A 24,256-nucleotide genomic window follows, 5' to 3' on the forward strand; every position below is an offset into this window, starting at 1 on the left:
CCCGACTAAATTTAAAAAAAAGAAAGCTGAAGAAAATGATACACAATAGTCAAAGATAGAAAACATACGAGAAGGAATAAAGTCTAATGGGTTAAAACCTAAACTAAGACAATACTACTCCGCTACCCTAGTTCTAAACCTTCATAAATTCTAATGACAGAAACATTTATAAAAAATAAGTAATGAAAATTATTACAAAGACATTAAAAAGAAAACATAGATATAACACCATATATCTGTGACCCGTACTACCTCCCCTTCCCCAAGGAATAATACAAAAATAAAAATCAATTTCTTTTCAAACAAGAGAAATGAAATAAAAACACAAGCCAACTCCATTTCCTTCAAGGCTTTCCAAATCCAGTCATTCTCTTTTCTTTGGATAACAATTTATAGTTTTCCAAAGGCAAAATAATAACCCAGAAAAAATAATTTATTAAAGCTACAGTCTTGCCTTCACTCTTGAGGATTCAGATATGCATCTCTACAATGCATGGTTGCCCCCACTAGTTGCCGAAGAGACCAAGAAGGAGAAGGAATCTTTTTCTCGGGTCGTTTCTTCTCTCAAGGACCTTTATCGACCCGATGACCCGGACTCCGTTTACTCCACTCTCAACTGGATCTCTGTTATCGACCTGTAAGTAAATTCATCTCTCTCTTTCTACCAGCCTGCCTTTTCTTTCCTTTTACATTTATTTTTGATGTCAGGTTTTGATCTTTTCTGAAGAGATACTTGTTTTTCAGTTTCAATTTTTGTTTTGGTTGAATTTCTGTTCAATAATGACTTGATATTTCCCCTGAAGTTTCAGTTGAATTTTAGTTTTGGTTAATTTATTTTTGATGGGATTTTGATTGATCATTGGATTTTTATCGAGGGGGAGAGTAAGGAACCTCAAACAGGTAGGCTGAAGATTGGTGCTTACTGTTTATGTGGGCATTCAATCTTGAAGAGCTATGTGGTGATTGCTACTTAAGATTTTTTTAGTTGACATCTTCAATCTAGAACTTCTAGCTACGGGTCCCATAATCCCTTACCCTGGTTGAGAAGGCCTATAATCACTTGTGCCGTCTGAACCGTCTTGAATGGAGCCTAGATGGCTGGCATTGCACATGGAAAACCTGAAATCAATTATAGACTGGGCTCTTTCCTTATCCACAGTCAGTTTTCTTTAACTCCATCATTACCATTTGCTAGCAGCTACAAGAATTCCTGCTGCCTTGATCAGAATAGGGGTTATAGATGGGCGGTTGATTGTGTATGGCACATGCCATGCGTGCTGAATTTCTTGGATGTTACTTCGAACATACTCTCTTGCATGCCTGTCCTGTCAGCATTAGAGATTTTGGTGTTCACTACTTAAAATGACATTGTGCAGCATAGACACAGATGCTTGAGCATCTATGCTGTGATGCTGTCAATAAAGCTTGAGTTGCTCTCACAAGTGAAGTGACACCAACTAAATAGCCAAGTAAAAGAAAAAAAAGTTTTAATCATAATACTAAATATATAAGTGAGACATATAAAAGTAAAAGAAAAAGAATTTAGATACTTTTGAATTACTTTTGTTTGATAAACTTCAATGCATACAATTGCAAAAATAGTTCATTTCTTTAGTTAGGTAAGTCATTTTATATCTTTAACTGCTTTTTTTTCCTTCAATTTTACCGGTTTACCAAGAAAATTAGTCTTGATGGTGTTATTTATTTTTAACTTTTAAGAAGGTGTTAAGGCATTACATGTGTTAGAGTTAGCAGCGTAGAAGTCTTTTATGATAAGAAAGGATAAGTCTTAGGAGTCTTTATAATATCTATCTCTAGATAGAATTTTAACTTTCGCAGAAAAGTCCTATTAGAAGTGAAGTTAATTTATTTAATTTATTATAATCTCCTAAATTCAATAATCAAATTTCTTTCATTACCTCTTTTATTCTTTCACTCTCCTTTTGTTTATTTCTTTAGATTATAACATGCATGGGCATGTTAGTGCCATAAGGAAATGTTCGAAGCTGTTACTGGATGAATGATTTCATGTCTAGTCTTAGTTGGACTGATCTATTTTTGCTATATATGATCCATGAAGTTTTTCCCCTCTGAATAAAAAATTCTTACAAGTGTCTATAATGTATCTGAGCTTATGTCAATATTTAGTTTAATAGTTACTCACGCCTTGATTATCTGTGTCAACATATAGTTGATGTGAGTATTTGGTGATATGAACTGCCCGTTTTTAATTTTACATTCATGATAGTCTTGGAAAATGTCAGATTGGCACATATAGGCATACACATACTACACAGAGTGCTTATTCTGCGTCTTCAATGTTTTTTCTTAAAATGAATGTGTCCTTTCGTCATGTGCTAAACAGAGTCTGTATGATTAGTAATTCCTGTCTACTCTAGATTCAGTACTATGATTGTGAATTTATGCAAATGTAAACTTTTTCATTTGTTCCTTGTTGTCTCTAGATGGAAGAAGCAGAGGATATAACTTGCATGGATTGCATTTTGACTGAATAAATCTTTCTCATAAATGCTTGTTTCGTATTTGTCTATTGTTAATTGCACGGTTGTGCTTGTTCCCATTTCTAGTCCATTATAAGTCATAGTCAGTTATGAGTGCACCAAAATCACTTTCAGCAAAATAAATGTAAGTGTAGTACGTGTTGTGCACCTGACCATGAGAGTAAAAGGTGAATTGCTGGGCGCTGAATCTGACTTAATAGTTATTGCTTTGCAGTTTTATAAAGGCCAAAAGTGATATATCTTTGGACGATGTAGTTTCAGTTGTTGAGAGTGGCTTAGAATTATTCCACAAATCACAGAGCAAATTATATGTGCAGGTAGTACATTGAATAGTAGAAAGAATAATATTTTTATTTGTTCTTCTATCATTCATTCCTTTTTCTAATTGATTGTTCCTTGTAATATATTAGGTTAGATGGGGAAACCTCTTAGTCAGATTGCTTAATAAGTATCGAAAAAAGTTGTCCTTGAAAGCTCAATGGCGTCCTTTGTATGATACTCTTATTCATACACATTTCACAAGGTTAGTTATTCGTCATGTGCTTATAATAATAGCCATAGTATTTTTGAATCCATATTATTGGTAGATTTCTGGTCAATAAAAGCTTCTTTTTCCCAATAATTCGTCTCCATTTAAATTTCTGCTCTATATGTATTTTTTCTTCACCACTTAAAGCCACTTAATAGGTTAATATGATGGAACTATGCATTTAATTCAATTGTCTAGATGCTGCTTGTCCTTTGATTATGTATATTCTTCAGGAATACAGGTCCAGAGGGATGCAAATTGAAACAGCAGCATTTTGAGATGGTTACTTCCCTTGTTCGATCATGCCGGCTGTTTTTTCCAGCTGGTTCTGCCTCTGAAATTTGGTCAGAGTTTAGGCAAGTGTTCTGAGGTTTTCTCAATCAGTTTTAGCCTCATTTTCTCTATAAACTTGTGTGGTTTTGATGTCCTGTCTCAAGAAAATTAGTTGCTGTTTCATCTGATTGAGACTTACATAGATCCTTTTGTTAGACTGTTGTTTTCTGGAATGATAAGGAAGTAACAAGGTTTGCATTTTTGTTAATGGAGTTTCTATTTTCTTAGGAACAAATTTTGGAATCCTCTATAATACCATTCTGATGCTAAAAATTGTCTAATCAATAAGAAATCAAAGTGGTTGCTAAGGTCTTTGTATCAGAACCTTATTGACCTTTTCATTTAGTATCCATGGTTCTCACAAGAACTCTAGGTTTGGTTTTTTTCTGTACCTCACGAAATTGTATTATCTTCTAGGTAATTGTGGCTAAGATTTTTTTAAATGCTCCAATCAGTTTCATTTTTTTTTAATTCTCAGATCTCTTTTGGAAAATCCATGGCACAATGCAACCTTTGAAGGAGCTGGATTTGTGAGACTTTTCCTTCCTACAAATGCAGAAAATCAAGATTTCTTCTCAGAGTAAGGAGAACATATTTGGGAACTGTCATATGTTGTTTCCACTGGAGTACCTTGAGAAAACTAATTTCCAATTTTGTGACATGGCAGTAATTGGATTAGAGAGTGTATGGAACTCTGGGACACAATCCCAAATTGTCAATTCTGGAACAGTCAATGGACTGCCGTAGTGGCTCGTGTAGTGAAGAATTGCAAATTTATAGACTGGGAGGGTTTCTTACCAACACTATGTACTAGATTCTTGAACATGTTTGAGGTGTGTATAAACCGAGTGTCATTGATCCTTATTATTGTTGGTTTGGAAGAAGTGATCATATTCAAATAGTTGTGGTTGCTTAAACTCCTAAATACATGCACCCTTACTGATGAGTGATATATAAATTCTTTCTTTGGGAACTATTTATCAGAGACAAATTGTTAAACTTAAAACTTAAGCTGATCTTAGTTTTCTATAAGAAAGGCTTCTGTATGCCTTTCCTTTCTTATGCTAGTAATCTTTTGTCCCTTTTTTTAAAAAATTCTTCTTTCCTGCTAGCTTTTTGGTTATCTTGGAGTTGACTGCATGTTTCAGTTTCAATCTGCTTTGTTGTTATTGTTACGTCCCTTATTTTTCTCAATTCTTATTTCCTGCTAGGTTTTTGGTTCTCTTGGAGTTGATTGTTTCTTCCAAATTCTATCAGTTTTGTTGTTATTCAGACTATTCTTAATTTTTATATGTTAAATTTCTCATGCCCTCTCTGTCCCTTTCAGGTTCCTGTGGCAGCAAGTGTAAGTGGATCTTATCCTTTTTCTGTGGATGTGCCCAGAAATACAAGGTTCTTGTTCTCCAATAAGACAGTCAATCCTGCAAGGGCCATTGCAAAATCAGTTGTAAGATGAAAAAACCATGGCTCGTGTATTCAGGAATTTTGAATTGATGCTCATTTATGTTCCTTACGTAATTTTTTATACTCAATTTGAAACATAATATTACAGGTGTATCTATTAAAGCCTAGTAGCGCGGCACAAGAGCACTTTGAGAAATTGGTCAATCTCTTGGAACAGTTAGTTTACCAACATTTTTATATGCTTTAGTTCTGTTTTCAAGTTATATGTTCTACTCAATTGGTTCTATCCATTGATCCTCAGTTTTTGTTTTTTGCTTATTTTCTTTGTAGGTATTACCATCCCTCTAATGGTGGTAGGTGGACATATTCATTGGAGCGATTTTTGCTCTATTTGGTGATTACATTCCAAAAGCGCTTACAGCATGAGCAGCAGTAAGAATCTTCTGGCAAAATTGTGTGTGTGTTTCTTATTTGGAATGTGTTCCACTTATATGCTTTGATTTCAGGAACAAGAATAATAAATATTCAGATTGAGCTGTACTTTAGGAAAATCAGAAAGGACTGCATTTGTCAATGTACTGCTGAGGCTAATTGATCGTGGTCAGTATAGCAAAAGTGAGCATCTTTCTGAAACTGTTGCTACGGCAACATCGATCTTATCCTATGTGGAGCCCTCTATGGTTCTTCCATTTTTGGCTTCTCGATTCCATATGGCCTTGGAGACGGTTAGTAATGTTTTATGCTTTTTTTTTGCGATAGTGTTGTTAAAACTTTTTTGCTGGTTCATTTATTGTTTGATATATTTTAATCTCAGTAGTACATTGGTCTGACTTATATGACTCAATTCTAGTAGCTTTGAACTGAATGCTGCTTTCCTTGACATATTTTTGCCAACTTTTTATCTATTAGATGACTGCCACACACCAACTGAAAACTGCTGTGATGTCAGTAGCATTTGCTGGACGTTCTCTTTTTTTCACATCCCTATCAAGTAGGTCGGTTAAGTCAGTTGATCTTGAAGGTGGTGACGATACATTCATTGCTCTTCTCATGATTTCTTTATCAAATGCACTACTTGGTATGGATGCAAACGATCCTCCTAAAACCTTAGCAACTATGCAATTAATAGGCTCCATCTTTTCCAATGTAAGTTTCAAGCCCCTAATTCTTGCAGCATATTGAGTCATGTTTAATCTCTTTCAAATACTTGTCCCCCCCCCCCTCTAATCCACTTGCAATTTCAGATGGCTATGCTGGATGATAATATGGATGAGCTTTCATTCATGCCCATGATTATCTTTTCTGAATGGCTAGATGAATTTTTTTGCCGCCTATTTTCATTGCTTCTACATCTGGAACCTAGCAGTGTTCTGTAAGTGATTGGTGCTATTTGGTCACAGTGTTTGGTTCAATTATTTTCGAATTATTTGTTTCCTTTTTCCAGGAATGAAGGCCTTCATTCGTCAGCAACATCAGGAACTTTTCTAGTTGAAGATGGTCCGTACTACTATTGCATGCTTGAAATCTTACTTGGGAGACTTTCGAAACAACTATATGATCAGGTTCCTGCTTTCGGTTCAAATCATAAGGTTATGTATTTTTCCTTTTTGGAATTTATTTATGCTAACTCCTCCTTTTAATCAAAATAGGCTTTAAAAAAAATCTCCAAGTTTGTTCGGACAAATATTCTTCCCGGAGCAATTGCAGAGGTTGGACTGCTTTGTTGTGCTTCTGTTCATTCAAATCCAGAAGAGGCAGTTGTTCACCTTGTAGAACCAATTTTATCATCTGTTTTGTCCTCTTTGAATGGAACACCTGTCACAGGATTTGGAGGAAGAGGAACTCTGGATCCCTCGGCTTCAACAAAGGTGTTTTCTCTCTCACTCTCTTCAATGGTGTCCTTGGTAGCTTTTTCGCTCCTCCATATTTTTGTAGTGGAAGTTGATTTATATATCTTCCTTTGCAGGCTAAACCCACCCTTTCTCCAGCTCTTGAAACAGCAATTGATTATCAATTAAAAATATTATCTGTTGCCATCAATTACGGAGGTTATGCACTTCTCCACTATAAGGATCAATTCAAGGAAGTGATTGTTTCTGCATTTGACTCTCCATCTTGGAAGGTTACTCCCTCTTTGAATTAAATGATTTGTGAATACGTCTTGTTTGGTTTCACTATATTTTTAATTAATTTATTTTTTACTGACTTTTTTCTAAAAACAGGTTAATGGGGCTGGAGATTATCTTCTTCGCTCCCTTCTTGGAAGCCTTGTCCTTTATTATCCTACGGATCAGTACAAGTATTCTAAATTTATTTCATTTGCTCAAATATTTATGATTGTCCATTTTAGTTTTTCAACTCTCCTTAAAACAAAATAAAGGAGAATCTGGATTTTAGGTGCACCTTCAATCACCCTTCTGCTGCTGCATTAGAGGAATGGGTCAGCGCAAAAGATTATTCCAATAGAGCACTGAAGGGCCCTAAGTGGCATGTTCCATGTGATGAAGAAGTTCAATTTGCTGATGAACTTTTGATTCTCCATTTTCAATCGGCCTTAGATGATCTTTTAAGAATATGCCAAACTAAGATATACTCTGATCCAGGTGAACACAATCTTGTTAAATATTGTAAAAGTCTGATATCTGAATAATTCAGGAAAGCCCATATGGTGAAGGGTGCTAATGCTTTTCTTTTTTCATTTTCAGGGATGTTCATAAAGTATTTATTTTCCAACAGTCATGCATTAATTCACATGATATATTTTTCTTCTTCTTGACTTCTACATGCAATTTTTCATGCAGGCATTGAGAAAGAGCACTTGAAGGTGACTCTTTTACGAATTGACTCTTGCTTGCAAGGTGTATTATCATGCTTGCCTGATTTCAGTCCACCTTCCAGGAATGGCATGATCAAAGAATCGAGTTATCCTTCTTTTCTAATAGCTGGAGCTACAGGTGCAAGGGTTGGCAGCACTCAACTGCGAGAAAAGGCTGCTGAGGTCATACACACTGCCAGCAAGTAATAGTTCCAGTTTCTTTGTTTTCGAGCTTTACAATCTAGGCAGCTATAGTTGCTGAATCTTCTGCTTTTGTTGTGTGCACAGATACTTACTAGAGGAAAAATCAGATGATAGCATTTTATTGATTCTCATTATACGTATCATGGATGCTCTTGGAAACTACGGTAACGGATAGTACATATGGATGAAATGAATGTCTTAAACTTACGGGGGGATGCTAATAGTAATAGTTTGCTTTAATTGTTTTTTCCCTTTTTTGACCTGTATCTTCTTTCTCACATAAATTTATTTCCCAACCTGTTTCATATAGGAAGTTTGGAATATGATGAGTGGTCAAATCATAGGCAGGCTTGGAAGTTGGAATCTGCTGCCATTATAGAGCCTCCAATAAATTTTATAGTGCCTTCACATTCTAAAGGAAAGAGAAGGTACAATGTTCTATCTTGATGTTTTGTTTGGCAATTGCATGTCCAATGCTAAAGAGGATCATGATATCTAATTTATTTGCGCATTACAGGCCTAGGTGGGCTCTCATTGACAAGGTAGATATGCACAGCACTTGGAGATCATCGCAATCATCTTATCATCTGTTTCGCACTAGTGGAAATTTCTCTCCACCAGACCATGTAATTTTGTTGATGGATGATCTTTTAAATCTTTCTTTGCATAACTATGAAAGCGTCCGCATGTAAGTCTTTGCATATTTTAAGCTGTTAGGAGAGTACATCCTTCTCAAAACATGTTTTTGATCGTAACTGGCAATTGCTCTTTATTGTTTATTAGGCTTGCTGGAAAATCTCTGTTGAAGATAATGAACAGGTGGCCATCTTTGATTTCGAAAAGTGTATTCTCTCTGTCTGAGAATTTGAGGAAACCCAATTCACCTGAACATGCCGTTTTAGGTTCTTGTGCTGTGCTTTGTAAACAGACAGTGCTCGAGCATTTGACAATGGTAATCATGCAGCATAAATTGGTAGTAGTTATATTCTAAAATACTAGTTTCCATATAACCTCTCATCTTTTCAGGATCCAAAAGCATTCTCCTCATTTCTCCTGGCTGTTGTATTAAGGTGACCTCGATTTCTTTGCTAGATTTGCTTTAAACTATTCATAAAGCTACGTTAGATACCATTGACTTTATGTTTTTCCACAATTTTCAGCTCTCATCATGAATCACTGAAAGCCCAGAAAGCAATCAATGAGGTATAGTCTTGTCCTGTGGTAATATTCTGGAGGTCATCTGTCAAATTTCTCGCTTATTATTTCTTTATGCTTCCAGCTTTTTGTCAAATACAATATCCACTTTGCTGGTGTGTCTGAAAGCATATTTAGGACGATGGACAGTCACTTAGATACCCCAGACTTTGCAGATTTGGTGTCTCAGATTGGTTCAATGAGTTTTGATTCTACAGGTTTGCATTGGAGGTAAGGATAACTGTTTGTGCAATTGATATGATGTTCTTTCTTCTTTCTTATTAGTTGTCAACATTTATGTGGGCTTCCATGTATTTCAACTTTTGTTATCAATTGCACATGTGAGTTATTTTTATTTTACACGAATTAGTTTCCTACCCAACCTTGAAATAAAGGGATATTAGAGTAAGGCTCTTCTTTTCTTTTTTCTTTTTTGTGTTTTATTCTTTGGTTCCAGGTATAATCTAATGGCTAATAGAGTTTTGCTATTGTTGGCTATGGTGAGTCGCAGTGACCCACACATTTCACCAAAAATCCTTTCTGAAACTGCTGGTGAGTGTTTTTCTTGGTCACAATGGATGCTTTCTTTAACTGTCTGCCAATATTTGGCCCAATAATTTAGTAGGAACTTTTCAAAGGTTTATATATATTTTATCTTTTTTTTGTTCTTTTTTCTTTTTTCAATTTTTGCCTTCTTAGGTCACTTCCTAAAGAACTTGAAGAGTCAACTTCCTCAGACTAGAATACTTGCAATCTCGGCTCTTAATAAGCTATTAAAAGATTCACCTCATAAGATATCAGCTGACGGTCGATCGGTATTCTCTAAGAATTCACAAGAAAATGCCAAATCTGCCCTTGAAGGAGCATTACTGGAGATATTTCAGGAAGAGGGATTCTTTAATGAGACCTTAAATAGTTTGTCTCATGTCCATATATTAACTGATAATGACAGTGGCTCTTCTAGAGGAAATCATGGGAATTCTTCCTTTCAGAGCTTGGCTGACAGATCAATCACCCGTTTTTATTTCGACTTTTCAGCTTCATGGCCACGTACTCCTAGTTGGATTTCTTTATTAGGAAGTGATACATTTTACTCAAACTTTGCCCGAGTATTTAAGCGGTTAATTCAAGAATGTGGGATGCCAGTTTTATTGGCTTTAAAAAGCACATTTGAGGAGTTTGTAAATTCAAAAGAGAGGTCTAAGCAGTGTGTCGCTGCTGAAGCATTTGCTGGAGTGTTGCATTCTGATGTCAATGGTCTTTTAGAGGAATGGGATAGCTGGATGATGATACAGTTGCAGCATATTATTCTAGCCCAGTCGGTTGAATCCATTCCTGAGTGGGCTGCTTGTATACGTTATGCTGTTACCGGGAAAGGAAAGCATGGGACACGAGTTCCCCTTCTGAGACAACAAATTTTGAACTGTTTGTTGACACCTTTACCTCCATCTGTAACTACAACTGTAGTTGCAAAGCGCTATGCTTTTATTTCTGCTGCACTTATAGAGCTATCCCCGCAAAAATTGTCAGTGTCTGAGATAGAACTGCACAATAAACTTCTGGATGAGTTGCTGGGTAATATGTGCCACTCGTCAGCCCAAGTAAGCTTGCTTCTCATCTACATATGTCAATTTCACATTAAAATTATTGGGATGCGAGTTAGTGTTAACCTCCCCCCCCCCCTCTCTCTCTCTCTCTCTCTCCCTCTTTCTCTCCCTCTCCCTCTCTCTCTCTCTCTCTCTCTATCTATATATATATATATATATATATATATCGTGCTCAGTTCTGCTCCGAGTTGATGGACGGGTAACCTTAAAAATCTGGATATGAATGTGGATATTACCAATATGTTTTTCTTTAGCTTATTGGTATCATAAGTCTCGAACTTTTGAAAAATAATAATATAGCTCCGGAACTTATTTTGCACCAATGTGGCCCTTAAATTGAGGGGGGGAAAATCAAGCTAACCTTTTGATCAACGGAAATTATTGTTAACTTTATAGTACTGACATGACAATCAAGTACTGACGTGATAATCTATAGTAGATGATTACATGGTAAAAAGGTTTAGTTGATTCTTTTTAAAAGCTGAGGGTTTAATTGATTTTTTATAATCTTTTTAAAATTTGAGGGTTTCATTGATTTTTTTATAAAGTTTGATAGTTAATTTTTAGGGGGGAAAATACAATTATTTAAATTTAAATTTAAAATATTTAAAATATAAAATATTATTAAAGTATTCAAAATAAAAATAATTTTTATTAAAATATTTATTTTTTAATATTCTAATATTTTTATATTTTAAAATTCAAAATAATTTCTTATTTTAATTTTTTTATTAAAAATAAAGTAAACCCTCAAACTTTATAAAAAAACAATTAAGCTCTTAAATTTTCTAGAAGAATCAATTAAGTCTTTATGCCACGACATTCTCCACCCTAGACTGCCATGTTACCACCAATAATGGTCAACTACACATTCCATTGGTCGAAGGATTACAATAATTTTTTCTCAGTTTAGGATTACAATAATTTTTTTCTCAGTTTAAAGGATTACCATTAACCTTTTTTATTTTAATAAATCTCATAAATTTTGTGTTTGGTAGGTAAGGGAAGCAATTGGGGTTACCCTTTCTGTGTTGTGCTCTAACATTCGGCTTCATGTGTCATCTTCACAAGATCATTCAAATGAATGGGGAAAGACTGAAATTAGTAATAAGCAACTTAAGGAGGAAAACTGGGTTCAACTACTAACAGAAAAAGCTTCTGAAGTTGTTGTGAACATTCAGAATTCCAGCCTGTCTGATGGTTCAGATAAGTCAACAGATATAAATATTAGAAATGCTCATCAAAATGGTGATTCACAGGATGATGTCAAATGGATGGAAACTGTAATAATTTATTTTCTTTTTTTTTGTAATTTCTTTTAACTTTATATTCTTTGCTTTTCTGTATCTCGGTTTGATCACTTTTCCTTTGTAACATGGGCAGTTATTTCATTTTATCATCTCAACTTTGAAGTCCGGAAGATCTTCATATTTGCTTGACGTTATTGTGGGGCTTCTTTACCCTGTAATTTCCTTGCAGGTATGCAAAAGACATTCTTCTCGGTATTTGTTTTGGATTCTTTTAACTGGGATATGTTCTACCGCCTTACATCAAATCGAGTGGTTTATATTCAACTTAGTGTGCTTTTTGTTTCTCTCTCCCAAACATTATAGTAAAAAAAAGGCCAAAAAAATGTGGTTTTGACTTATATCGTTTCAGAAAATGGAGATAGAAATTTTTTTCCTTATTATTACTGAAAAAAATTTATAGTTATGTTAGAGGTGGATTCTGCGATTTATCATTCCTCATTCAGTTGGCATTTACAGTATGGTTTACTGTCATTGCATTTTTTTCATTTCTATTTCTTTTTAAGTTACATATGATTTTATTACACTCTTAATCTTGATTGGCTTGTTGATTTGTAATTGGTTGTTAATATGCAACTTCCATTTAACTCGTGTCCACCATCTCAATTGAGCTGTTTGCCTCTAGCATTTATTGATTTTTTTTTTGTTCTACCTGAGCCTCCTTCCCCATCCACAAATCGTTTTTACTTGCCAATGCACATTTTTGGTGATCACTAGGACACAGCAAGATCGAAGTATGATATGGCATCTTTAATAGGGCGTTCTTTCTTCATTTAGCATACATCTGCTCTCAGAATTCTTGGAGCAAATTGACATAGAGCTGCCTGATCGGAACTCTTTATCTCTCATCTCTTTAAAAATTTGGCTTTTTGATTAGCTGATCTGCTAGTGTCTTATTTTTTGGCCATCCCGACTTTATATCCAAGTTATTTGGGCCTTTTGAAGGAAACATCAAACAAAGATTTGTCAACATTAGCGAAGGCAGCATTTGAATTGCTAAAATGGAGAATCATTTTAGAACCCCATCTCCAGAAGGCTGTTTCTGTTATTCTTTCTTCTGCTAATGATCCTAACTGGCGAACTAGATCAGCAACTTTAACATATCTACGAACTTTTATGTTCAGGTGCGTTCTTTAAGGGGTTGGTAATTTCCGCCTGAAAATAGGTTGATAGAATTTATGTATGTGTCATAATTACTGTTGTGCTTTATAACAGGCATACTTTCATTCTCTCAAAAGGCGACAGACAAAAAATCTGGAAAACAGTGGAGAGACTCCTTCAAGACAGTCAAGTGGAGGTTGGGTTCTTTTTTTTCCATCTATATCTTATATGACAGTTAATATTCAACTTTATGATGTGGGACATTTTATTGATAAAGAGAAGGAACTCTCGGAATTTATCAGTTGAGTTATGGTCTCTGAAAGAAGTACAAAATAACAGAATTTGAAATCTTGTTCTTTCACAATATTTGTTTTACAAGGGATACCCTGGTTCAATATGTCTTTTGCCCCAGTTTGAGGATTAAGGCCCTCGGGCAGGAAACATCATATTATTACTTTCAACTAAAATGCTACATTTTCTCAGGTAAGAGAGCATGCAGCGGCAGTACTAGCAGGTCTAATGAAGGGTGGGGATGGAGATTTAGCTAGAGACTTCCGTGAAAGAACTTATGTAGAGGCAAATATCATTCAACGAAGTAGAAAGACAAGGTATTTATGTCAATTATTTGGTTTAATGGAAGCTAATTCTTTTAGATGCTATAAATTAAAGTTGTTTTGATGGGGTTAGAACTTAGAGATGATTGCAAGGTTTAATGAGAGAACTATTAATGCTAATCTTGCTAATGCCATGATAATTTTAGTTTCTATAACAAATTTCAGTTTACGTCCGTCCAAAGAAAAAACTATCAGCATTATAAATGATTAGATGCTTGTCCTACAGTGCTTCATAAGAATACAACTCTGCACAAATCATCAAGTCCTGAACATTGAAGTTGCTTGCTGAGTTTATAAGATTTATGTATTGACTCGGTTTTGGACTTCTCTCTGACATGATTGTACTTAGTGATATTTGGCTGTCACCCCATTTATGCTTACATTGAAGTTATTGTCCTCTTTGGGCATCCAAAAGTGTCCCTCAAGACTTTCACCCAACGGTGCACCTTGAGGGGCAATTGGTACTGTGTAGGTATAAGGACTCAAAAAAGAAAGATGTACTGAGCGAGGCACACTATCAAGTGAATATGCCTGTGAGGGGCTTGTGGTCTGTGAGTACCCAAAGAGGACAATACCTTTGATGTAGGTGTTTACATGGGTGTTGACTGAATTCTGGTATACATGGTGAGTGGTGCCACAGAGATGTCCAGAATCTGGTCATCTACGATTTGTGCTTGCAACTGCTATAAAACCTATATGGTGCCATCTAGATCAGAAAACTTATACAATCATCTTAATCATAACTTGTAATTAAATGGCTTATTTACAAATAAAATACATCCATTCACATTAACCTCTGAATGAGGTCCTGTTTTCGGTTTGCTGCTGATATCTATCTATGAAAGTCTAATCATATACTCATGAATGCAGGAATAGAAATTCTGGGCATTCCGTGGCATCTGTTCATGGTGTAGTCCTTGCTTTGGTGGCTTCTGTGTTATCAGTCCCATATGATATGCCCAGGTTGGTCTACGTTAAACATGATAAATAGTTCAAATGTTAGTAATAATTCAAGAATTATATGTAGTTCACCAAATGTTTTGCTAGGACAAAATTTAAAGCGCTCTTTCTAAATCCTTAGGTTTCAGTTGAAAACAGTACAATTACTTTATTTGTTTTCACTATGACTGTTCCAGGGGCAATTTTAAAACTTAGCATCCTAAGAAATATCATTTGGTCAATGCAAAAAAATACCTTCTAGTTTTAGCAATTTCCATTTATTGCTTACTATTTGTAGAATGCAACGGTTTACCGAGAACCGTATTTATAGTCTAGGAAGTATTATTCGGGTACTTGTCAGAAAAATATTTATGTTATTTAAAGGAGGTTGGTTTCACTCCAATTAACCTAAAAATAAGTGGACAGTGTATATTTTGATAATATAATTTTTACTACGAAGTAATAGTATTTCAGAATCATCCATATATTAGCTTTCTATTCTATAATACTTCTCTTCAAAGCATGAAGGAAATTGGCCAAATAATTCCGTTGTTGCAGAAGTGGAAAAATGTTTTTTGGTGAAAGATGCCCCTTTCATTGGCCAAATAAATTCATCTTTCTTGAGCACTTAAAATACTGCAGAAACCTTCTAAGTTAAATTATTAGGCACCCAGTTTGTTTAATATATTGACAAAGGTAGATAGATATATTGACATGCATTTTAGATTTTTATTATGGCTTGTTCAGTCTGTAAAATATATGGAATTATGGATCTAAAGTGGGACCCTAGGAAACTTGGTGACTCGAGGAAAATGAGATTGTTTCAAGCTTGTTAATTTTCAAACAGCACTTCTAACCATATTATATCAGGACTTAATTGGAGCGGTTAAAGCCAGTGAAACATCCCTCCCCCAATTGTCGCTGTTTTTTGCTATGTTATTGATGTACAAGTTATTTTTGCAGTTGGTTACCTGATCATGTCACATTATTGGCTCGCTTCAGTGGGGAGCCATCACCTGTAAAATCAACAGTGACAAAAGCAGTTGCAGAATTTCGACGTACTCATGCAGATACATGGAATGTTCAAAAGGATTCATTTACTGAAGAGCAGCTTGAGGTATCTGCATAGAGCTATGAATGACGTAGGATTTTTAGTTAAGCTGAAAATTATGATGCTTAGCTTTTGTTTTATTATTCTCTTTTATGTTTGCAGGTCCTAGCAGATACATCGTCCTCCTCGTCATATTTTGCTTGATCTAGATAGCTTTCCTTCACCGAGAGAGAAGATTTAGCAGAAATACAATGATCGAGAAAAATAGTGACAAGTTTTATGATTTACTTTATAAGCTTCATCGTATTTGAACTATAGAAAGTTTTATTTGCATTGCCAAATATTACCTTTTGTTCCTCACAAGAAGTTTTTGCCTACTTTGTTGTTAAAGGTTTCTCTATAAATAGGATTGATAAGATCATCGGATGGTATATCCCATAAGACACAATCTGCATCGAAAATGCTTGATGCATTAGGAAGTTCTTTCCCACCTTGGATTTCTTTCCTGTTTTCATCATTTAATTTCTCATGTGACCTCACTTGTTCTGCCGCGGTACATGTGCTTCCCGTGCACATACTTTGGCTCCACGGGGAGCCGGAGCTGCCCCTTCATTGGGGGAAAATGATGGACCATATTGATGATATCCAGTCACATACGCAGGGAAAATACTGCAACCCCCTTCGAAATCAGCCGACATCACCCTCGTACTAGTAGACTACCATGGCTTATTCATTGGCAGCATGTCTGGTTCTTGTATAGCCCTGGATAAATTCACTTTGATCTTCTCAACTGCATCATCTTTCTCATCTTGTTTGCCGCTGACACAAGGAACAGTGGTATTATTCCCTTGTGTCGGATTCGGTTGCTGAAGCTGGAAATCAATGCGTTTCTTAGTGAGGAGGTGGAGCATTTCATCCTTGAAACACCCGAGAGCCGCTTCCGCTAGGTGAGCCACCTGCGGTGGTGCCAGCGTGGAGGCTATCTCAGCCATGAGGTGAGAGAAAGGCTTGTGGGTCACCGGATCGATACCCGCCTGAAAGTTTCTTCTTCAGCTTGGTGTTTCCAATGATTTTTAATGTCGTCAGTCCGGCCAGGTAACTGAGTTGCAATCAAGGACCAACTGCAATAGGATGTAATTTTAGACACGGTTAATAGACACAATTAATAGCAGTGTGTTACCGGTTGCCAACAACAGAATGAGGTCTAACAATGGTCTTCTCCTAAGCATCCGAGAAATGGCCGTGCTTAAGGTCAGGCCGAAGGTAATTTGTCCATCGCAACCGGCAGCTTTTCCCACATCTTTGGAGACCTGGAAAATGAACCCCATCCCAAATTCTTTTACTTTGAAAACAGAAAGTAATATGAACTCAATTGCATTGCGTTTGCCTGGTAAGAAATAACAGACCAGCATTCTTGGGGATGAGACGCCAATTGCAGGTGCCATGTTGGGCGATGTAGAGGAGAGCTTGTTGTCTTCCTCAGGCGTCCACTGTCCTCTTTTAACATTGCCATTCTCACAACATGGAATCCGACCCATCTTTTCTTTTTCTCTTTATTTTATTTATCCATAAAAATAAATGCCAAAAATAAGGTTAAAGGGTAGGCAACAACAAATGGGAAAAATGAAAAGATTGTCGTAGCTAAGGCTAATCTTTGTAATGCTTTAATATTTATATGGTAAGGGATATATGGATATCAAACAGAGAAACAGCATGAGTGCATTGAAGAATTCAAAGCTGCTGAGGCTATGAAGAAATGGCAGGTAGCTCACCCTGAAGGCGCGTGGTCAACCCTCCCCTTTCTTTGACTCACTTTCAGATCCTATCATCATGCAAGCATGCATGCATCTTCTCCCACACAAAACAAACACAACCTTTTTCCTTTTAGGGTTTCCACTTCCACGTGTGGCTCTGGCTCATCACTTCTCTTGCTTTGGACACACAACGCCACAATCATTTTCTGGTCCAGGGCTGGATTTTCTTCTGCGCGAAGTACATTTCCACAGGAAAATATATGACCAAAGGCCAAAAGTTCAGTGCCAACACACCTAGTACTTGGTTCAAGTATGGGAAGATTATTGCAATCACAGTTGATGCAACATAAGCCGTTCGGAAGCATAGCTTGAGAGGATTCATTTGAAATGAAGGCAACAACGAGAGTTTGACGGTATACGAGTTATTCAGGAATCCACTGCTAAGGAACTTGCTGGTAAACGATCCCTCCACAAATGCAAACACAGGCTGACAAAATATCTGCCACCAAAAACAAATAAACATGTACTTAAGCCCTGAAATCGGCCTTACCGGTTCTTGCTGGATGTTCATCATCATCGCAGGCTCCATTAGCAAGTTCAAGGGTGTGTTGAACCATTGTAGAACACGACAGGTTTCAATATGAAAACTTATGAGCTATATTCTTTTACTATAAACAAAGATCCATTTATCCACTTTATGCAAATCATAGCTCTTGCAGATTGCATATAAGATAAAGCATAATGAAAGAGTAAAACCTCAGGAATATAAACAAAAAAATAAATAGCACAACAGTCTTAGATATCTTAATATAAAGTTATTGCTCTTAATCATGAATCCACAACGAATTCATCACACCAACAGAATGATCTCTAAGTCCATGTTAGCAACCGGTTGAAGTAACTGTAAGAAACATGGAATTGGAAACTTAAAACTTTACAAATTGCGGTGAGTGATTTAAAAAATGCGTCGAAAAAGTTTGTGTACTGTTTATTATATATCATATACTTACCGACAAGCAGTACTTAGAGAAACTAAAAGGATTGGAAGAGAATGAAGCTTGATCTCATACCTATATGCTATACATCTACATCTTTATGGAACTACAAGACTTGCAGAAAAAAGGAGAGTTTTCAAAGAGAAAGACTAAGGAGGTGTTCGTCCTTAACAATCCACACATATACATACATATAGATAGAATATAAGTAAAAAGTTGCAGATAGATAGATAGATATAGTTACTGTAATTAATAAGTGTCATTAGAATCTTAAGGCTTACCCAAATACAAAAGTAACGGAGTTCGTGTAAGATTCGGCTCTGTTGAAGCCAAACTCAGGGTGAGGGAACATGTAGCTGCCACTTAGAAGGTAAGTGGAAACAATGGTGACAACTGCAAAGGCAAGCATGGAGATTGGGCCTGCAATCCATCCGAGCTGAGCAATGCTCCACGCAAGGGATAAAACTCCTGCCCTATCACGCCTGTTATTGTGTGTGCTGTGATATAAAAGCAATGAACTATACATATATGTGTATACAGTAATAACAAAGTAAAGGGTCAGCAGTTAAAGAATATATATATATTACCAGTGCTTTTGACAGGTTCTGCTGATACTTGAAGGAGAACTTGCCGGCAATGGGGAGATTAGTCGTCTTCCCCAACTTCATGGCCCATGTCTGATGTCTTTTTTTTTTATGTATTCGAGACTGATAGAAGAAAAGAAACGTCAGCTGTTACTTGTATTATTCATATCCATACGCAAGTTGAAGGTATGGTAAGAATTTCAGTTAACCAGATTTATCAGCCACAGTGCAACATTCTCATTACACATACATGCATGGTTATAGTGAACAACAGACCATGATGTTTTCTTTATGTTTAATTAAATCATGAAGTTCAGGTATTATTTTAATCGAATTTGAGAACGTGTGATTCAATTCATCCTACTTATCCTTAGACATATGGTGCATATTTTTGTGTTCTCCATGTTTCGACTACTTGGGGTTTTAGTTCAAATGTTAGTGTTATTCTATGAAACATTTTACATCTTGTAAACAAAAACAAACCTATTTTCATAGCACAGAAAATAATCCGTGAAATCTCCAAAAGCTAGAATCTTGATACGTCACAGAACTATAATTATGAAAATACAAAGTTTAATCCTGGAAGAAGATGAGCATTTAATTTGGCTCTGGGTAAAAAAGAAAAAGAAAATGAAATATCTGCCTGTCAACAAAAATATTTACACCACCATGCTTATGCTTTCTGGGACAAACTTGTTTCAAATCTCCATGGTCTCTGCCTCTGAAACTTTAAAGTTTCCAAATACAATCATAATTCATCTCTTTTCCTCGTCATGTTTTCGGTATCTTGCTTTGACCTGCAATATTGAACCAGTAACATACATCTCACATCCATTACTAAAACAATGAGAACCACGGAAGAGAAACTGAAATCAAAAGAAAGAATGATTTGGAGAGGGAGTGGATGAAGAACTGACCAGTCGCGGAAGGATCTTCATGTACGAAGAAACTCGCAGAGACTATCAGATAGCAAAGTATAAGCATTAGTCCCTTGAAGTAGTTAGATGTTCCCTCCTGCGCGCAAAATAAAAGAAAAACAAAGTTAACTTCATGATGCCCTTTACTCAAACTCAAGTATAAAGTTCTTGATATGCCAACCTGCAGAAAAAAGGCTACAACTATAACAGTAATGAACAGAGTTGCTGTCTCGAAAAGCTGGAAGTCTAAATCCATTTCCCATCCCATCATCCAACCAATAACGACGCAGAAAGGTATCTGCAGATTAAAAGCCAATACGAGTTTAAAGGACCAAGGCAAAAGAAAGAATATATTAGCAACACTAACATATAAAAATCGGTTTCAGCTTTGCTCCAAAGTTGTGTTTAAATTCTACATTACTTGAACACTGTTCATCTTTAATATAATTACAAAGTAAAACCATTAAATCATGTCTTGGTGGTTCCGGCAACCAAAGAATAAAACCAAAAGTAAAACCAGTAAATCCCAACATTCGGATGTATGATATAATGGAGTGACATCAATAGAGAAATGGATGGATCCAAGGTACAATACATACCCCAAACATAGAAATCTGAGTTGATGATCCTATCGCCACTCCCAGGGATATGTCCTGAAGATGGTTTATGAATTAGCAAAAATGTAAATGAATATAAAAATGGACGTTAAGAGAATCACTTACGAGCTTGTCTTTCATGGCAAACATGATAGCGCTTGCATGCTCAGCAGCATTCCCAATTATGGGGAGCAAGATAACACTAATAAATGCAATTGGCACATTCCATGCATCAGATGCCCCCTAAGAAACAACCACCAGACAACAGAGAGATCATAGAAAACCAATCAGCATATACTCTCAAGAAAGTTGTTTATGAAAACAAAAGGCAAATCAATTTTAAAAGCCTGGTAAGTGCTGATTAATACCCTCCAACTGGAAAGAAAAAAAGAGCAAATGCGGACCTCTAACCAACTTTCAAACGATTTTGTAAGTGATTCATGCTCAGACTGGCTTGACTAGACATGACACTAGAGGATGCATATCACAAAACCAGTATTTTATGATTCATTTAACAACTTGATTCTTTGAGTGACCAACGACCTCGAATGTTTTGTAAGACATCCATCTCATTAACCAAGAAAGAGGAAAGATTAAAAAAACAAATGTTACCTCTATGGTATCCACCAAATAGTCCGACAGGATGGAAATCCAAGCAGTCATGATAGCAAGCCAAATTAGTGATTCCCATTTGGAGATTTCTGGAGCTTCATCATCATCGTCGTCCTCCCCATTGTGACTTCCTTCCTGATATTACACCATTAGCCACAACACTAAGTATTCTACACAAAATACTTGGAGACAAAATAACAAGACAAAACAACCAACCTCGACTACAGGGACATAGTTATCATCTTGACTTTTTAACTGGAAAACAAGATAGGCAGCATAAGCTAGAAGCATAACACAACTGCTAAATCTTGAAAGAGCCAACTCCGACTTTCCAACTTGCCGTTCAGTGTGTGTGTAGTGGAGGACTGCTGGAAAGAGTAGGCCCATGACTGCCATCAGCAGCAGTCCTGAATTGACAACAGCTGTGGCCTGAAGGTAAGTTTGCTTCAGTTTAGAGGAATCGAATAAAGGGAAAATAGAATAAATGCGATCAGACAACATACTAATACTTTTACCTTGCTGAAGACTTGTTCTTTTCCATAATGTACAAGCCCACCACAAAAGAATGCACATCCAAGAACAAGCAGCATATTTGACAAAATTGAGCCCAACAATGACAACTGAACAACACGTGTCATTCCACTTTTCAGTGCATAAATTGAAATAATCAATTCGGTTGCATTCCCAAATGTAGCATTTAGAAGACCACCAACTGTAGCTCATTTCAACAGATGAAAGACCATTACTAACATGAAATTTAAAATTAAAAGAGGTGTTTTAAAAGGAAACTTGGCAAGAAATTTAAAACCAACAAACTAGTTGCATAATCAAGAAAAAGAAAATCCGTAAGAATAAGGAATAGAAAAGAAAAACCTGTAGGTCCAGTGTAAAAAGCCAGCTGCCTAGATTCAATCAAATGAAAAAGCAATGTTAGGTGGAAATAGAACAACTAATAGCACCCAAATTCCAAATTGAAAGAAGAACATGAATCCTTACTCCGTAGCATAACCCAAACGCTCTGCCAAAGGTGTTATACCTAGTAAGCTCAGAAAGAAGACCCAACCCTGCAGTCCACCTTGTCATTTAAACAACTTATACCAAAAGGAAAACCAAGCAAAAAACGAGCATCAAAACTAAAACTCACATTACTATAACTCATTTTATGAACCATAATTGCCAGAGGCCCGAAAGGCATGAGCAAGTTGAGTTTATTTGAGAAAACTACGGTCTTTATGCTCTTATAAACACCATTCCTTGTCATTTTATAACCACCAACAGGCAAAACAGAGAACGGAAAACGTTGGTTTGAAAGAATAGGCTGTGTCTTTTGGGCATCCATTTCAGAGGAATAGAGGCAGTCATCATCGAGATCATGCATTGCCTCATCTAATGGTCCCATCTGCAACAATATGCACTAAAACATTAGAAATGCAGGCTCTAAATACACTAAAAAAATTAGCAACTTAAAATGCATATCAATCAACAAAAAGAAGGGTTGAAGAACAAAGAATGGAGGACGATAAAACATTAAAATATGAATTATAACGTACTTCAACATGAGATTGAACTCCGATTTGCCCCTTGTAATCCATCTTATCCATCTTCATCTATCAAAAGAGATATAAGTTCTCCACAGCCACTAACATAAAAGGCATCACAAAATAATGCGCTTGGTTTTAAATTCCTCAAGGTCCAAATAACATAAGCACAATTGAAACTCGTTCAAGATAAAATGGGGGGGGGGGGAACATTACCAAGCAAGCTTATAACACAAATAAATTGCAACAAAGCAAACAGAATCCCAAATCAAGATCCCATCTTTCAAGTTTATCCCATACTATCAATTTCATATTATAACAAAGTCAAACTCGATACTTATATGCATCTAACTGGAACCTACACCATCAAATCAATCCCATGAAATAGTACAGGATTCAATTCCAAACAATCAAAAGCAGAGAACGATAAACCACAGAGAGAGAAGGCATAAATTGCATAAAATTCAACGTTTATGCTAAAGAAACAATCCCAAAAAATATAAAAGTCGTCAAACATAAGTGGATCTGAGAAAAGAACAGACCTTTACTGCGAATGTTTGGAAAAGCTGAAATGGGTATAAATAAAAAATCCCAGAAAATTAAACAAAAGACACTCGATACTTTTCTTCACCGAAGAAAAAAAAATATTTTCTTTTTCTTTGGTAAGAAAGAGAACATCAAATAAATAAAAGCAGGTCGTTAACTTCAAAAGTATATATATGAAATATGCAAATTGCTAAATTCTCTGACTCTCCGTTTTCTTCGTGTAAATTGAACTGCTTGTCTCTGTCTCCACCTCCTTCTGTAATTCTTCCCATTTGTTTCCTTAAATAATACTACTAATTGTGTTTTTCGTTTTCTACTGTACTGAAATTTAAGATTTTACCCATTTACTTCACTTTACAATAGCTTGATTTTCTACTTTTATATAATGGTACACTAACTTTAATTTGATAATATTGTTTGTTACTGCTGTAAAATATAATATATTTTACATAATTTTAAACTTTTAATTAATATTTAGATTTATTACTATTAGTTAGATATTTTTTTATTTTTTATACGTGACAAAATCTGATTGGACCGCTTTGGGAGGAAAAAAAAACATTGAAAGCTCAACGATGCAGACAAAATGAAAGTTGAAAGACAAAGTAACCGAAAATAGAAAAGGTCAAAGTACGATTTTTACTCAAGTTAAGGGGCCACTTTAGGTATAAAGCCAAAAATAAAACATAGATGATGAAATGGAAGCAATGACTAAACAATTGGGAAGCATTGACTCGTCCGATAAGAGTGAGAAAAACTCTACACTATCCGAAAAATCGATTTCTTTCGTCTGGACTCGGGTTACAAAAATTTGATTCGAATTAATTTCAAATTATAATTTAATAAATTAGACTCTTCGAAAAAAATCAAATTCAAATCTATTTATAAAATACAATTCAAATAACTTGATATTTTTAATAATTAATATATTAAGTTTTAAGTTTTAGTCGAAACCTTCAACTATAATATATATATATATATATATATATATATATATATATATATATCATATAATATATATATATATATAAATTGAAATCAAATAATATCATAATATTATAAATATTTAAAATTAAATATAAACAAAAACTTGA

General features: G+C 35.5%; 2 protein-coding genes and 1 pseudogene across 3 annotated transcripts; 1 reads left to right on the top strand and 2 right to left on the bottom strand.

The window, feature by feature from the left end:
• The first annotated feature begins 476 nt into the window (after positions 1-476).
• On the top strand, positions 477-16,108 carry LOC120219278 (proteasome activator subunit 4-like). Its single transcript, XM_039216105.1, has 36 exons — positions 477-637; positions 1,160-1,327; positions 2,737-2,839; positions 2,933-3,045; positions 3,285-3,407; positions 3,863-3,964; positions 4,052-4,217; positions 4,712-4,831; positions 4,937-5,004; positions 5,119-5,220; positions 5,318-5,513; positions 5,698-5,934; positions 6,033-6,160; positions 6,233-6,350; positions 6,438-6,656; positions 6,755-6,910; positions 7,011-7,087; positions 7,186-7,391; positions 7,590-7,806; positions 7,892-7,971; positions 8,118-8,235; positions 8,325-8,495; positions 8,591-8,759; positions 8,834-8,877; positions 8,968-9,010; positions 9,087-9,232; positions 9,459-9,553; positions 9,701-10,602; positions 11,607-11,891; positions 11,992-12,087; positions 12,861-13,039; positions 13,131-13,212; positions 13,500-13,624; positions 14,501-14,593; positions 15,533-15,686; positions 15,783-16,108. The coding sequence occupies exons 1-36, from the start codon at positions 477-479 to the stop codon at positions 15,822-15,824; spliced, it is 5,604 nt and encodes a 1,867-aa protein (XP_039072036.1). The 3' UTR covers positions 15,825-16,108.
• On the bottom strand, positions 642-22,828 carry LOC120219559 (vacuolar cation/proton exchanger 2-like). Of its 2 annotated transcripts, XM_039216386.1 has the most exons (13): positions 22,629-22,828; positions 22,223-22,477; positions 22,075-22,142; positions 21,952-21,980; positions 21,594-21,790; positions 21,295-21,507; positions 21,079-21,213; positions 20,593-20,709; positions 20,470-20,523; positions 20,052-20,168; positions 19,871-19,967; positions 19,721-19,750; positions 642-657 (listed from the first exon to the last, which is right to left on the bottom strand). In XM_039216386.1, the coding sequence occupies exons 1-12, from the start codon at positions 22,683-22,685 to the stop codon at positions 19,725-19,727; spliced, it is 1,365 nt and encodes a 454-aa protein (XP_039072317.1). In that variant the 5' UTR covers positions 22,686-22,828; the 3' UTR covers positions 642-657; positions 19,721-19,724. The 2 variants fall into 2 exon arrangements, with proteins under 2 accessions (XP_039072317.1, XP_039072316.1); XM_039216385.1 differs by lacking the exon at positions 642-657 and having other exon boundaries at positions 19,461-19,750.
• LOC120219562 lies at positions 15,971-17,252 on the bottom strand (annotated as a pseudogene).
• Positions 22,829-24,256: the final 1,428 nt, after the last annotated feature.

The sequence above is a fragment of the Hibiscus syriacus genome, unplaced genomic scaffold, assembly GCF_006381635.1.
Source record: "Hibiscus syriacus cultivar Baekdansim isolate YM2019G1 unplaced genomic scaffold, ASM638163v2 tig00110206_pilon, whole genome shotgun sequence".
In the NCBI taxonomy this organism is placed as follows: Eukaryota; Viridiplantae; Streptophyta; class Magnoliopsida; order Malvales; family Malvaceae; genus Hibiscus; species Hibiscus syriacus.